At 41.3% G+C, this 15,400-nt stretch overlaps 2 protein-coding genes and 2 long non-coding RNA genes across 9 annotated transcripts in view; all 4 read right to left on the reverse strand.

Annotated features, from left to right (window-relative positions):
* LOC135346996 (NACHT, LRR and PYD domains-containing protein 3-like) overlaps nucleotides 1–3,788 on the reverse strand; it is a 42,605-nt gene extending 38,817 nt beyond the window's left edge. For 2 of the 4 annotated variants that reach the window (XM_064544784.1, XM_064544783.1), the window contains exons 1-2: nucleotides 3,635–3,779; nucleotides 35–2,683 (exon numbers count right to left, since the gene is read on the reverse strand). In XM_064544784.1, the coding sequence (XP_064400854.1) occupies nucleotides 35–2,542 (2,508 nt within the window). In that variant the 5' untranslated portion in view covers nucleotides 2,543–2,683; nucleotides 3,635–3,779. Of the gene's footprint in view, nucleotides 1–34; nucleotides 2,684–3,634 lie in introns of all 4 variants that reach the window. The other 2 variants (XR_010398183.1, XM_064544785.1) reach the window with 2 other exon arrangements.
* Nucleotides 1–15,400, reverse strand: part of LOC135346990 (uncharacterized) — a 128,195-nt gene that overhangs the window by 71,910 nt on the left and 40,885 nt on the right. The gene's annotated exons all lie outside the window — the stretch shown is intronic.
* LOC135347031 (uncharacterized) lies at nucleotides 5,000–7,945 on the reverse strand. 3 transcript variants are annotated; one of them, XR_010398208.1, is made up of 5 exons: nucleotides 7,807–7,945; nucleotides 7,576–7,745; nucleotides 7,031–7,221; nucleotides 6,018–6,210; nucleotides 5,000–5,506 (listed from the first exon to the last, which is right to left on the reverse strand). It is a non-coding gene; the product is annotated as an uncharacterized LOC135347031 (long non-coding RNA). The 3 variants fall into 3 exon arrangements; XR_010398209.1 differs by having other exon boundaries at nucleotides 6,018–6,213; XR_010398206.1 differs by lacking the exons at nucleotides 5,000–5,506; nucleotides 6,018–6,210 and having other exon boundaries at nucleotides 6,222–7,221.
* Nucleotides 8,868–10,691, reverse strand: LOC135347038 (uncharacterized). The gene is made up of 4 exons (XR_010398221.1): nucleotides 10,666–10,691; nucleotides 10,463–10,576; nucleotides 9,383–9,455; nucleotides 8,868–9,263 (listed from the first exon to the last, which is right to left on the reverse strand). It is a non-coding gene; the product is annotated as an uncharacterized LOC135347038 (long non-coding RNA).

Raw genomic sequence — 15,400 nt, forward strand, 5'->3', positions numbered from 1 at the left:
AATACAACATAATCATGAACTATAGAATGAGTACCTTTAAGTGTTCATTGCACATGAGCATCAACTCCTCGCTCACAGGATTGCCATCCAGGTTACTGACATTGAACTCCTTCAGTCTAGGAAACAGCTCTGGTAGACACTCAGTGAGAGCTATCAATCCCTCATCATCAATGGAGTTGTTGTTGAGATACAACGTATTTAATTTCTTACATATCACATTAGCGGACTTGAGATGGTGGATAAGCATTATTATGTCAGCAGAGGTGAAAGAACAATCCCAGCAGTAGTGAAGACATTCCAGATATGGAAATGCTTGAAGAAACTTTGCCAGTAAGAGAGTTCCAGCAGTTCCACTGAAATTGGAACCAGACAAGTCCATCACTGCTAAACTGTTTGGGTTGATATTCAGCATCTCACAGGTGACTGTGTATTGAGACTCCGAGTGAAATGAAGTGGTGAGATGGGTAGCTGATAAGACAATCTTATTCAATCGTAACGGAATGTTCTCCACAACTGAACATAATCCAGGTAAACCAAGATTATTCTTAGAGAGGTGTAATTCTACCAGATCAGGACAATGAGGGGCAATCGACTGTAAGAGGGTGGTCAGTAGAGCTCCATTAACGTCAGCATCATCAGTGAGGGTGTTGGCTAGCCACAGTAACATCAGGTTGATAAGAGCACCAGACTGTACAGCTGTATCTAATAATTGTATGCCAGACACTCCGAGAGGGTTGTGAGATAAGTCCAGTTGTGTGAGGCTCGTACAAGATGTGTGCATGAATGAAGACATGACGTAAGTGAAGTTGTTATGCTCCAACCAGAGTACATGTAAATCTGTAAAAGCAGCTGAGGCTCTCTTGAATAGATCAGCAACACCTTTGTCAGACAACTTAGTCTGCTGGAGGGATAATTGTGTGACTTGCAGTTTACCATTCGCATTGGAAAGTATGTCTGTTAGTTCCTTCAACGGTTTATCATCGATTGCACAATGGGATATTCTGATAACCATATCATCACAATTTACAGCATGACGAAGAACATAGAAGCCAGCTACACAGTCAAAAGTGGTGCTGAAATTACCGTCTAATAAATGTATTCCATACAAATTACAAAATTTTGTGCAGAATCCCGAGTCTGAAGCTTCGAAAGCAGCATGACATAAAACCAACTTTTTAAGCTTTCCAGCCATCACAAATTGATCCATCAAACCATGATCCAAACTGACCACCTTATCGCTATGACTACCATTGTACTTACTAGCAAGACCAAACATAAATCTCCACACCATGTCAAACCGGACACTGTCAGCATTAGTCTCAACAACTTTCAGTTTCTCCTCATTGGGTAGAGTAGCAAGATGGAGGGCAGCCAAGAACTCCTGGATGGTCAGGTGAGCAAAGTGGAAAGACAGGCCATGACCAACAGGTAGAAGTGATCGTGCAGACTGCAACAGACCAAAGCACAGCAAATTGTCACCAACTTCGGGTAAGCGAGAGGACAAATCATCTTCTGAGAAAACCAGCTGATCTAATAATAAGCATTCGTAGGCAAACTCACAAATCAACCAAAATGTGTCTTGTAGATCATTCGGAATTTCATCAAAGCTATTGAGGCTAATCGGACAATCAGAGACTTTCTTTTTGACATTACGGAGGATAATGTTAAGAACAATTTGAGTGTACAGCTCAGTTAGCGTACGAGGAAGCTCTTGTTCTAAAGTGTGCCACAAGTTACAAACAATGGCGCAATTGAGGGGCACAGAACACACACTCTGAATGACTGGGTTGTTCTCAAGCTGCTCGATAAGAGAAGAAGCTTTCTCTGGGAATTGCTCAAACTCTGATTCTATGTACTGCTTGATATTCTCATCATTGAAACCAATTACCTCAACCAAACGATTTACAGAGGGAAGGTTGTGAAGAGGAGCTGAAGCAGAAGGTCGTGAGGTGAGGAGAACAGAAGCAAATGGAAGAACACCACCAAAGAAAAGTTTGTAAAGAAAGGAAAATTTTGAACGATTTTCTTCACTGAGCTCGTCCCAGCCATCAGCTATGATGAGGACACCTTCTCCCTCTCTGTCCTCCAACTCTTTTATAACAGATGTGCGGATCTCCTCACTGGAGTGGAGAAGTTTGAACAGTTCAGCGAGACTTGTGGCAGACGATACTTCATGTTCTCTTAGCGGAAGCAACAGAACACAGTCGAATTGTGTCAGGATTTTGCCCTCTGCCCACCCTTCAGCAAGCATGGTACACAGTGTGGTTTTACCAATCCCAGCATTACCTTCAACGATGAGCTTCTTGACTGGTTTAATGCACGTTTTATTTTTGAACAGATTGCCATGGAGAATTGGAGTACGTTTGACCTTATCATCAGGTGCACCATGTTGTGGCAAGCCGGCTCTAAATCCTTCTCTCTTGTCAGCCTCCACTAACTGCAAGTTGATAAGCTTCTCTCCAGAAACTGGTGGCCATTGCTCTTCACGATTTAAGAGTCTCTCTCTATACTTCCGGCGAATGCTGGTTATAAATTTATCCATGCTTTAACCGCTAATCCGATTCCGCAATTATTTACCAAAGATTTTTATTTTACGTTTCACTAATTTCAAGAGAGAAATCTGGAGTGACGTGAGATGACTCAAGTTTTGTTTTATTAGCTAATGATGACAAGCAGCAACAACCTAGCCAGAGGATAGAGTCGAGATATGAGTGTACATGCATAACTAACTCAAATACCGTATTTATTGCGAGCATCAAACATATGCAAACTTTGCGAGCGTTGATCACTTCACAACAATAAAATCACAAAAACTAAAGCCTGTACTGGTAATGACGTGATCCTTGCCAGAGTGCAATAGTTAGCTAGATTGCAAAGGTGGTCAAATTTTCTGCTGAGCAGCCTGCATGCCTATAAATTCAGTGGCGTAGGCAGAGGGGGAATGACAGGGCTAGAGCCCTCCCCCCCCTTTTGTACTCCGTCAACTGCAACTCAGCTTGACTCACTGTGATATGTCTATCTATTCTGCAGCACTGCATGCATACATGTACATGCATGTAGTTACTATAGAATGATGTCATGTAATTGAAATGTGGGCAGGGCCATCTGATGCGCATGCTTACTGCTGAGGAGATGTGATGACCTACCGTGTTACTAGAATGTTTTGCGAGCATCAAACATTTGCGAACTTAGTTAGATCGCAAAGGGTCAAATTTTCTGCTGATTTGGCTCATCACAAAGGTTTTTCACACGCAAAATATTCTAGTAATACGGTATGAAAGTCAGTGTCTATGCTCAACTAGACTTTGCAAGCACAAAAACGTGATAGGAATCTTAAAGCCAGGTCATAATTATTATGTTATGGGTTCCTTAATGCTTTCACAGTTTTTTATTGTGCTCACTTGCATGGAGTATATATAACAACCTCGATCTCTGATTATTCATGTGCCGGGAAACATAACATCGCAACAAGTCGTGGCCTAAATACCACAAGTTGCCAATGCAGCCGAATATATTTACCAACAAACAAATAGCTGTAGATTTTAGTAATTAATTAATGTCCAATAATTGTCTGCGGACACTTGATTGCAAATCAGTTACTATATATTTACAGGTTTTGCTTATACCAACTTACTTATAATCTCAGTCAGCTTAGAGCAATCCTTGTGTATTTTGGGCTTGTTCAACAAAGAGGGGCGTTGCTTGTTATTCTAAAGCATGCAAAGGGAATTCCCCAAGATAGATAGGTGGGGCTGGCTTTTTATTCTCAGCGAGGTACGTATACGGGTACAGTAGTGTGTTTGTGTGTGTGTAGACTGTTACAGCTGCTCAAGGATGAATCAAGTGCAAGTAAGAGTTTCTATAGGCTTCTAGTCATGTTTACTTGGATCTTAATTCGTGGATTTGCAAAATAATGCTTTGTCATGTTATCGAGTTATGCCTAGTTTTGCTTACTTGGAATGCCATTGCAGCCTTTTCAGAAGAACAAGTAGCCAAACTTGTTACCGAATGTTACTACTCTACTTAGTAATTAGCTCTGCACTAGAACGCTAGCTATTGGTAGCTGCAAGAGTAGGAAGAGAGCTGCAAGGCTCTGCTGATGGTAATTCAGTAATTTTACACTTGAACTTTTGGCATCGATCGTTTTTAACAACAATCATGGTCGATCATTACCCACTCTTTGAGTTTGCATGCAGCAAAATAATTTTTGCAAAAATGTTCAAAGCTATTAGTAGCTTTATGTTATGTAGCTTTGGCATCTCCACCGAGGCATCAGCACCTGCGGTGCTTTCATTAATCTGATTATCACCCATGCACATCATCCGTCTCTTTTCACTGTCATCAGGCAAAAAAGAATGATTAGCCTCCTTTAGTCTCGCACCAGCCCCATTAAAAATTGGTATAGACCTAATATCAAATAGAAAACATCCGGGGATGGCTGCGCGAGACTAAGCCTCCTTCACCGGCCTTCAACAATGACACTATCATTAGTAACATACAAATCCCGAGTATAAAAACAATGGAATAAAAATAATGAACAGTTTGTGCTATGCTAATTTCCTAGAATTGTGTTCCGAGCTTTCACCTTTGACCCTCAGCGAGTCCCCACCCAACTTGCCATTGCCATGGTGACTATGGGATGGACTTTGACCTGGGCTTGATACTGATTTGATCTCATAGCGACTGTAGTCTGGAAACTCGGTAATAGTTTTAGAGAACTTGACTTTCGGAGCCGATCTCCTAGCGTCTCTACAGTGTGTGGGCGTGTGTGTGGGTGGGGGGTAATTTATAAAGAACAGAAATAATGCTGCAACTAAAGTGACTGCTATAGTATACACACACGATTGGTAATACACAGTGACACTAGCAAGTGTATGCAATGGCCGAGTGGTCTCCCAGTAAAGTGTAGGGATAACTCACTCTGTGTGTCTCTGGCTCCTGGAGGATCTCTCACTCTTGCTATCAGCCTGGGCACAGAAATCAATATCAATCAAACAATGTAGGTGGCTACTAAAGTCTATACTGTTGGCTACATTGAAACCTGTCTATACTCTACAAGTACATGCACCCTCTATAATACAGCCAGATTAATGGGTCCCAAAACCTCCATAGCATGTGTCCTTCTATAATACAGCCAGGCAAGCTTCCATAGCATGTGTTTGGACCTGTGTTAGCAGGCCACCCTCTATAATACAGCCAGGTGGCCCCAAAGTTTCCATAGCATGTGTTAACAGGCCACCCTCTATAATACAGCCAGGTTAATACGCCCCCCAAACCTCTGCCCGGTGCATGGCCACTACCAAACAGGTATGACACAGTGCGTACGTAACTCTACTGTATTGCACACAAGCTACACACATGTACAGTGTCTCTCACCTCATCTGACTTGCTGTAGAGGCGCTGTATGATAGGAGTGAGGGGGGAGAAGGTTTGGGTCATACCACCACCACGTTTACGAGCCTCTCCATTAGCATTCATACGCTGAGCTACTGACGTCATCTGCTTCCTGTGTGTGTGGGAGGGTGTGTGTGTGTGTGTGTGTGTGTGAGAGTGTGTGGTGTGTGAAGGTGTGTGGTGTGTGTGTGTGGGGGGGGGGGTGCAGTCATAGTGTGTGTATAGGTACACTAGTTATAATTCAAGCACGGACATGTTGCAGTAGTTGAACATCTTTCAGTAGCCATAACTTCAGTACTGTGACCCCAATTTCAAAAATTTGATAATTTTCTGAAAGCTTAGAAAGAGACCTTTCAAATGATGTATTTCTTTAGATGTGGCCATAATTTGTCATTTTCAACTTTGAACCCTGGGCTATTATTACATGGTATCGTGCTAAAATTGTTATCTACCAAATATCTGGTACCATTCGAAAGGTCTTTTTTTAAGCTTTCGGAAATTTATAAAATTGGATCCACGGAATTCAAGTTATGGGGACTGAACGAGTCCACTAACCAATTGATTAAACGGGGGACATGTACATGTAGTACATACCTGCACATTAATTTATACTATTCACTCACTCTAACACTTCTTGGGGGGTGGCTGTTCGATAGTCAATGGTATTATGGTCCTCCCCTTTATCTGCCGCCTCATGACCTCTGTCCTTTGACCCTCATGACCTTTTCTTAGCGGCAGGATCCGGGGGTACAGGGGGACGATCGTTTAGGGGTAGTGGGTGGTTTAGGGGGCGCCTTCCGCACAGGTACTTGACCCCTGCTGAGGGGAGGGGAGAGGTTGATAATTCACTTTTATCAAATTAATTGTCCCAAGTAGAGTTGAAACTCTACTTGGGACAATTAATTCCAAATGGAAAGTCTATTTTAAAATCTAAAACATCTACGTCTATCACAACCTACCAATCTACCAAAAAAGGGTAAGTAGAAACTTTATTTCACAGTAACCCCAACTTGTATGTACTTGAGAAGGAATAATGATGACTTCAAAATTTAGGGAAATTACTACATGTAACTGATTTGTAAAGAAAGTCCCCCTAGAGGGAATTGAACCATAGATTGAAGAGTTAGAGGGATAGGAAACGGAGTGGTGCACGTGATGATTTTACATTGAATCTGCAGTGGAGCCTCGAAAATTATCCGCGCTACGCCCTATGAACGAGGCTATTAACCACATTTTTGCCGGGTAACTCCCAAAGCTGTGTTTCCTCGAGACATCATCTCTTTCAGCAACTTATAACACGCCTAGTCCATGAGCCACGTGTAGTACTTGCTAATGACTGACCACACCCAGTAAAAAGAGAAATTCCAATAAAGTTATATGTTCCCAAGGCTGTTTTAGAGCTATTGGAACATGTAACGTGTAAGCGTGCTGGTTATGACTACTACAATAGGTATAGACCTTGAAATATAAGTGAGTTGCACGGACTAAGCACAGTTACTTGTAGTTTATTATGCACTGAGTGTAGAAATAGATATTGTTGTGATGGCCTCGATTAAACCGCAGCGTAGCGCGGATGTTACTCGAGATACCAACCGTTTCCTATCCCTCTAACTCTTCAATCTATGATTGAACCCACGCCTTATCACTGTTGTACTCCTCAAAACAGGAAATGGGTGTGGTCTGAAACTACCTCCAGCCCAGAGAGAGGTCATGTGACTCTTTGCCCAGTGATGCTTCTTTATTGGAACTCTTATGTACCTCATTTTCCCCTCCCCCGGCCCCACTAGCACCGGCTAGCAGGGGTCAAAGTGCACCACACACTCACACCTGCACAACAGAAACAGAAGAACAATTAACTTAGTAAATCGATCAGCTCTGAAACTAGAGTTCAGATCACGAATCTAAATTCTGAAAGCTCTCGTTCAGATGGTATGCTCAAAACACAAATTTAGACAGGCTATTTTCGGATAAAGACTATGGCCATGGCATAACAGGCCCACACAATTCTTCTGAAATGGACTCTTTGCTTTCAGAAAATAATCTTCAAACAACTCCACCACAGAGCTCATCTTAACATCCTTCATTTCTAAAGTACTATAATCCGCTCTGTAACTAGAGTTCTGATGGTCTAAATTGAAAGGGTTTTCAGGTCGAGTATACAGTACAGTGGGTTGTACCTACCGTAGTCATAATGGAGCTGGCTGGAGAGTTGCTCTGAACACAGTCGATAGGTCATGACAATCTTGACGGCCAGATTACGAGCATCCACAAAACCATAAGAGTAGAGAGAGATCTCTCCAATCATGGCATAGTCTGGCACCATGCATTATGGCCACTGTATGAAACAACACCTACGGAGAGAAATATTGAAATGCATAGAAGCTAAATAGAAAGTACCGATAGTTAAGTTACCGTCTGGTAGTTCAGAGCGGCCAGCATAACCTGGGTTCATGGTGATGCAGACAAAGCACGATGGCCGCAGGTTCAGAGTAGTGCCCTCCAAGAGGCATCACTTACAGGAAGATAGACTCTTTAAGCTTTCACTCAGTCATTCTTGCTTTTCTCTTTCATTTCTGATCCACGTGGCACCAGCAAAACTCAAAAGTCAGAAGTAGTGAGAGGAGGGGGGAGGGGCTGGTGTTTAATTCATTTCCCTTTAGCCTAAGAGGGAAATGAATAAAACACCAGCCCCTCCCCCTCCCACTAATTAATTGTCTCTCAAAAGTCAAGAACTTATGACAATGAAAATTTATATAGCACCAATAATTCTATTTAGCCTCCTTCGCAGCCTCTCCTTTTTCTGTTCTTTGTCACAGAAGAGAAAATTGGAGGAACAAAGAAAGAAAGAAGGAAGCAACTAAGAAAAAGGAGAGCCTGCCTTGCTAAGTCGCGTGATCCCCTACTGACGTAGACAAATTTTAATGAGCGTGGGCGAGAGAAAACCTCAATAACTGTCCTCCCACACAGTACTTGGAGCGCATTTACCAGGAACATAATCTACAGTACAGTGCAGTAGAGTCAGCCTTCGTGAGACCTTTAGTCAGTAGAGGAAGTATGAAAGACTAGAGTAGAGTAGACTATACTGCTGTAATAATTATATCTACTAATCAAGTGGGTCTGTTCTGAACTCAGGAAAAAAACCTGAGCTAAATTTAGATATTTAGTCTCTTTAGTCTTTACTAGGTAAGCCCTTGTCTACGATGTCTCCACGCTTGATTCTGGCTTACTATCTACGATGCTAACAGCTTTTATTTAGAGTTTGCAATGTGTAGGCATGCTGTAGCTTTTTGCTCTGTCAGGCTCCACCCAGCTAGTGATTGCCCACGTTCATTTTCACTTGTCTACCACTCGTCTACCGTCAGGCTCTTCCTTTTTCTTAGTCTCTTCCTTCTTTTTTTCTTTGTTCCTCCAATTCGTCCCGTATTTTATCTTATTGAACTACAGTGACAAAGAACAGAAAAAGGAGAGGCTGCGAAGGAGGCTAAATTCTATTGATGATGAACAACAGACAAATAGTAGTAATTAATGTCCAAAATTGTAGACCACATGCAGTCAATAATTGTATCAAATGATCACTTGACGACAACACAATGAATGAGGTATAATTGTACACAAACAGTGTCTCCTCTTTGCTACACTCTCGATGCATGAGCCACTCCTGTTTGATTGCCTTCGTACTTTCTCTTTCGAGTAGCATCGCTTTTTTCAGCAGTAGTGAGTTCGAGTCTTTGAAGCATGTCGGGTGTCATCTCAATGTGTTCAGATACACAGTAGATGTCACTGTTGGGGATTTCTTGATCGAGCTGTTGGATCAGTCACTCCAGTCTTCCTGCACACATCTTCCATTACAGAGGATGATTGCAATTTACCTGAAGTTTAAAATCACTTTAAAGTCCTCCAAAAATCGTAATTGACTATTAATTTATTGAGCACTGTATATAGCGCTATGTACTTACTATGATCATACACGTACGCTGTATGTACTTACCAGAGTATTGCTGCTGATCACTCATTCTCTCAGTCATTGTACAAGTACCTCCCGTAAGCAGAGGATGGTTTTCCTAATCATGGGTAAGCAAGTACGTACATGACATTGTAAGTACTTGTAATTGCTGTACAAGTACTTGTATAGTTTACTCATCATTTGAATCTCATATCTGCACAGCAGGTCAGGTTAAACAGCTAGCCACCATACCTATTTGCAAAGCACCATAATGCATATAAATTATGTATGACCTGCATAATTATAGCTTCAACAAAAATTATACAACTAGCTTCATAATTCCCAGCTCCTGAACCTCCATAAACATGCAGGACAAAGTTTATAGGCCTCTGAAGTGTTCTCTTATAAGTATGAACTTCCCCTGTGTTGCTACACCTAGCTTGAGGCATATAATTAAGTTACTACCCACAGGCACTTGACTCAAGAGGTTGGTATAGTAGGTTGGTACAAATACAATTATTGTAAGGAATGAGCAATATAACTTGGTATAGCACGTACACTATATATGCAGACTAGCAACTTGATCTACTCAAGAAGTGAACAAGCAGTACATGTATAGCTATAGCAATCAAGCAACAACTTGGTAGGAAATTTAGGTGGTAGCAATTCCACCATACACAAAACCAAGAGTTCATTAGGAAGAGTATGCAACTCCACTTAAAACTGTAGTAGGCGTTTCTTCCAACCTACGTCACAACCACCTAATGAACCTCTTGGCAAAACTAACTTAGGAGCTAGACAATAATTATGTACCACTATAGCGTGTACAGTACTTGCATGTACTATTGACGTGCTTGCAGTCAGTGCTGTAACAAGGTCATCAGTTATCATCAAATCTTACTCTACAGTCCACCCTAATCCTATACGTGTACAGTGCTTTTCAAGTACAGTAGGCATGCACAGACATGTTCGACCCATCAACAAAAAGTTGGAAAGACAATCACCCATTAAATGTGGATTCTGAAATAGCACCTTCTATATAAATCTTACAGGACATTCCCTATTATAACTTATGCTAGTACCAGCACAGCACCCACTGAAATATCATTTATAGGCTCCCTGTACCGTATTGTTGTCATGGTGAGCATATGGCCATGATGATTGCTGGCCCCATTCAGATCGTTACTACGTACATGTACGTGGTGACCCTCAAGCTGTAATGTCCAAGTACTTGCAAATCTGCAGAGGAACAAAAAAAATCATGAATAGGCCTAGTAGGTTTAGCAAGAAAAATTGAGCACAAGTGATGACACGAGAACAAAGAGCACCTGAGTGACTTGCAGAGAGCCAGCTTCTTCTTCAGTTCTGTGCATTGATTGTCTGATTGCAGATAGCAGGATGGAAACATACATTATTCTGTGTACAGCGGCACGCCCACAAAATGATTGTGAGCGTATTTCAATATTATTATGAAAAGAAGTGGCAGTACTGAGGAATTGGTGTGCCCACGATGTTATATACAGCCTGGAGCTCCCGTGATCGTAAGAAGCGCAAAATTAAACTTAGCACGCAGTCTAAGTCGATTTATAGCTATTTTATGTCATGTGCATGCGTACGAAATAGTGTCGCTATGATAAAGCTTGTATTTCATTCCATACAGATGAAGTTTACATGGAAAGATCCAATTGATACCAAGGATCATTCCTTTCGAACCGCCACGCAGTCTTCATAAAGCACTTGAAGGAAGTTCATAGTAAGTTTTGACTTTCATGGCAGATATTATAATGCCATTTCCATTACACCGACTAATTGCATGGCTGCAAGCGTTGCACTGCTGGCGTATATGCGTAGACAACATTTTGAATTTCCCACTTGCCATTTTTCTTTTTGCAAAGAGTCACGTGATGGTTGCTATAGCTAGATACAACGACAAATCCAGTTAATTTCAAGACATTGTATGTAAGCAAGCTTAGAGTGGTCAGGCCAACTTATGTCTAGGTATCAAGGCTAACTATTTTAATTACAAAATTGAAATTGACGATCATTACCAGGAAACCTGGCTACATGTATAGAATCTCGAATATATACAATTTTTGTCATTCCATCTTTTACTAATAATGTATTTTCTCCCAGGCATTTCTGGATGCTTGTAAGACAGGTAATGTGGGTGTGGTTCTGGAGCTCATAATTTCAACATGATCACGACCATTACCTATGATGTCAGTAACGACTGCATGCAGTTGGCATCCATGTAAAGCCGTATTTGCTAAGTTTGTTATGCTTGACAGCCCACTCCTTTAATTGTATGTGGTTAAGGACTGATCAACTTCCGAGCCTTTTTTATCCGTGATCTGTTTATCTATGATTCTTCAATTTACAGACGCCCTCGTACCCAGCCCCAACATAAAGTTTGTTGAAAATCAACTCCGAAACTTAGACTATGCAATTTGGCTACGATCTACCAAATATCCCACGGACATAGAAGATCAAGGATGTACGGACTTAGGCACGGCCGCGGGTTCGGGAGGGCAGGGACATAATTATAACAACAGTAGAGCGGCTTCTCGAAACTAACGTAAGTTTATTACAGACATGATCGATTATTCATCACTATATATATAACAACAAGGCAAGATTACCAGATTGAAGCAGAACAACTATATCCAAACTCGTCAGGGAGCCCCATACTACAACATTATAAAATTAAACATCAAACAACTAAAAATCATAAAATCAAGCAACAAACCGAAACATGAAAATTATGAGAGGGCAGGAAATTATTATCAAAATCTTTTTTGGGGGGAATCTTTTTTCCTTCTTTTTGCCTAGGCTTTTGAGGGGACCTCGAAATAATAATAAAGTTCAAACCAGCTACACCAGTTAACGACAATGTTCAATCCACAGTAGTCACAAGACATCTCAGGTTTCCAGGACAAAAAGACCAGTTAACACATCTCAGAGATACAAGAGGACAATAAGACCATGCAGCTAACAACGCTCATAAGAGGTTTCCAGGACAACAATACCGTTAACATATCTCAGAGGTTTCCAGGACAATAAGACTGTTAACACATCTCAGAGGTTTCCAGGACAACAAAGACCGTTTAATAACTCAGAGGTTACCAAGACAACAAGACCGTTAACACATCTCAGAGGTTACCAAGACAACAAGACCGTTAACATATCTCAGAGGTAGTTTTCAGTAATAGCACTATTATCAAATCATTTTACTTTAATGGCAGACCACACTACTGTAACTTAAAATAGTAAAAAATGGGTATTGACCCCATAAAAATTTTTGTTAATGGGTAGTGACCCCATAATACTATAAATAATAATGCGCATGGCAATTGAGATGGTGAGATGCTGAGTCAGCTAGTAGATGTTGCCGTGCTCACGAGTTCAAGTTGTCTTCGCTTCAATCATCAGGGGAGGTGACCCAGTATTAGGTGTTGCCGTGCTCACGAGTTCAAGTTGTCTTCGCTTCAATCATCAGGGGAGGTGATGTTTATCCAGCGAAATTGTTTATCCAGCGCAATGATCGACATATCCATATTGTGGTGGTGTCAAAGATTTGAGACTTCCCACAGTATTAGTGACGATCGAGACATCAGGAGATAGCGAAAATTAAGCCCCTCGAAAATTTTTTCCTATACGGTAGGCTTCTGCTTTACATCGGAGAGTGATCGAGGTCCGGTGGTAAGTTGTGTGTGCTTCCACTAGCGTCAAGTTAATAAAATGTCCCAGTATAGCGTTGAGAAGTATTAGTGGCCATAGGTGGGAGGGGTCAGGGCTGCAATTGAGATTTATCCCACGTGCACTGAATGATATAGCGGAGGTCTTACATCTGGAGGAGGCTTTTGCAACATCGTAAGGAGATGGCAATTAAATATAGTTGCAAGGGGAGTGAATGCCATATCAGTTGAAAGTTGGAGCGGCAAATTTGAGATGAATGTTACGGTCCGGTAGTTCCTGGCCTGACATCAGTTGAACGATAGCATCGGAGAATGTCAGTATGAAAGATGGAATGATATTACAAATGTCATAATTATGACGAGGGGGATGAAAGTAATCATGACTGTACAACGAATGCTGTGGTTTGCCTTATATAGCAAGATATTTGTAGTTGACGTGAGAGATAGAAATAGCTCTAGGTATTGCACGCAAATATCTAATTATAAGGATAATGTGGAAGACAACGTGACATCAGGGATAAAGTCATGACAACACGAAGTGTTAGAGACAAAAATTAACAACAAGCTTGAAATGATGTGGTTTATCACCGAATTACAAACTGATAATGTGGGTGAGTTAACGACAGTTAATGATGTAATGATGTGTAGACCACATTGGAATTAGTATCAAAATAATAATAATAACAATAATAACAATATTATAGCACATGGCCTGCCTTATTTTTTAGGGAGAAATTGAAGATTCTATTTTATATCCACGATCCCGAGAAACACCAGTCCAAGAGACAGCTAAATTTAAGCAACCAGTCTAAGCTCGGCAATAAAAAGCATCTATCGTATAACAGAGTACGTTACATCTATTCCAGTGAGTGTAATCAACTTCCCGTCAAACGATATTCCGCAATAAAAAGTACCCATAACCTAATACTTACAAGCACAATCCATACGTAGGAATAGAGAGATCCACCAAAGAAACTGCACAACCTATGTATTCCATCGAAACAATTTATAATTAAACTTAAAATTGGTCCCCTCCTAATTATGAATAATAATATTTAGCCTGCCCTGAAATCAAACAACTTACAAACATCAATTGTCCCTCCCACAAGCACTGCTGTATATGTCCTTTGCGTGTATTCTTAGCGTGATATTGTTAGCGTGTATTATTCCGATATTTTTTTAAGTACAATCCGTACGTATAGCAATAGAGATCCACCAAAGAAACTAAACAACCTATGTATTCCCTATACCATCGAAATAAACTTAAAATTGGTCCCCTCCTATTTATGAATATTAACAAAAGCCTGCCCTCAAATCAAACAACTCACGAACATCAATTGTCCCTCCCACAAGCACTGCTGTATAATTATGTCCTTTGCGCGTATTCTTAGAGTGTATTATAATAAAATTATTATAATATAACACCCTAACAGTGATGCTTCCCCGGGGTGTTGAGACAGTAGGTACCATCAGAACAGATGGAGTCATCTTCTCTACACTCATCAATATCTGGTGGGCCAGGGTGAGTCACACTGTGTACTAGTACAAGCCAGTCTCCTCACCTGTACAAGATCCCTCCACCTCCTCATATCACAGGGCACACTCCTTACAGCTGTCAGCCCCCGGACCACCACACTCTGTCAGGCATGCCCTATCACACACTGCATGGATGCATGTGCGTGGGTGTGCGTGGGTGTGTGTGTGGGGGTGGGGAGATGGTGAAAGTACATGTCACTGTGGGTCACATGTAAATTATGACATTATTATGTTGAAGAGCTTATGGTTGAGTCATGTGACCACCGCCTTAGGGTCCCGCCCACACCACAAGATCTGGTGCATGAGTGAGATTTTGAAATAAAAGTATGCATTGCCGCCATGGCACAAAAAGTTAAGGGTTAGCTAATTTAAGGGGCTCTCCCTGCAAGTGCAGAAAATTACTGTTCGATTAGTTAATGCTTAACTACATTTTCTGGTGAGCATATACAGTCAGTGGAGATAGTCCGACCATAGGGAGAATACACGGATGACTGCAAACATGTTATTAGCGGAAATTCTAAGACTTTAACTATGGAAAGTGAACTGTTTATTGAAGTGTGTCTGCTAATTTCATGTGCTTCTATTGAGTTGGGACTTCCCCTGATTATAATGCCTGATTATAAGAGGTGTCTTTATTTCAAGGGTGGTCAGTGTAGCCACACCCCCTCACCCGTAATGGCGTGCTGTATCTTCCTCTTCCTCTCTAGGATGCTCCTCTCCTGGTCCTCCACTGACTTGTGATAGAGCTACTCACCACACAGCATCATCTGACAACACACCTGAACGTCGAACAGGGGACAATGGCAATTTGATTATGTTGGATTAAATAAAT

This window comes from Halichondria panicea, chromosome 13 (genome assembly GCF_963675165.1).
Source record: "Halichondria panicea chromosome 13, odHalPani1.1, whole genome shotgun sequence".
NCBI classification, from domain to species: domain Eukaryota; kingdom Metazoa; phylum Porifera; class Demospongiae; order Suberitida; family Halichondriidae; genus Halichondria; species Halichondria panicea.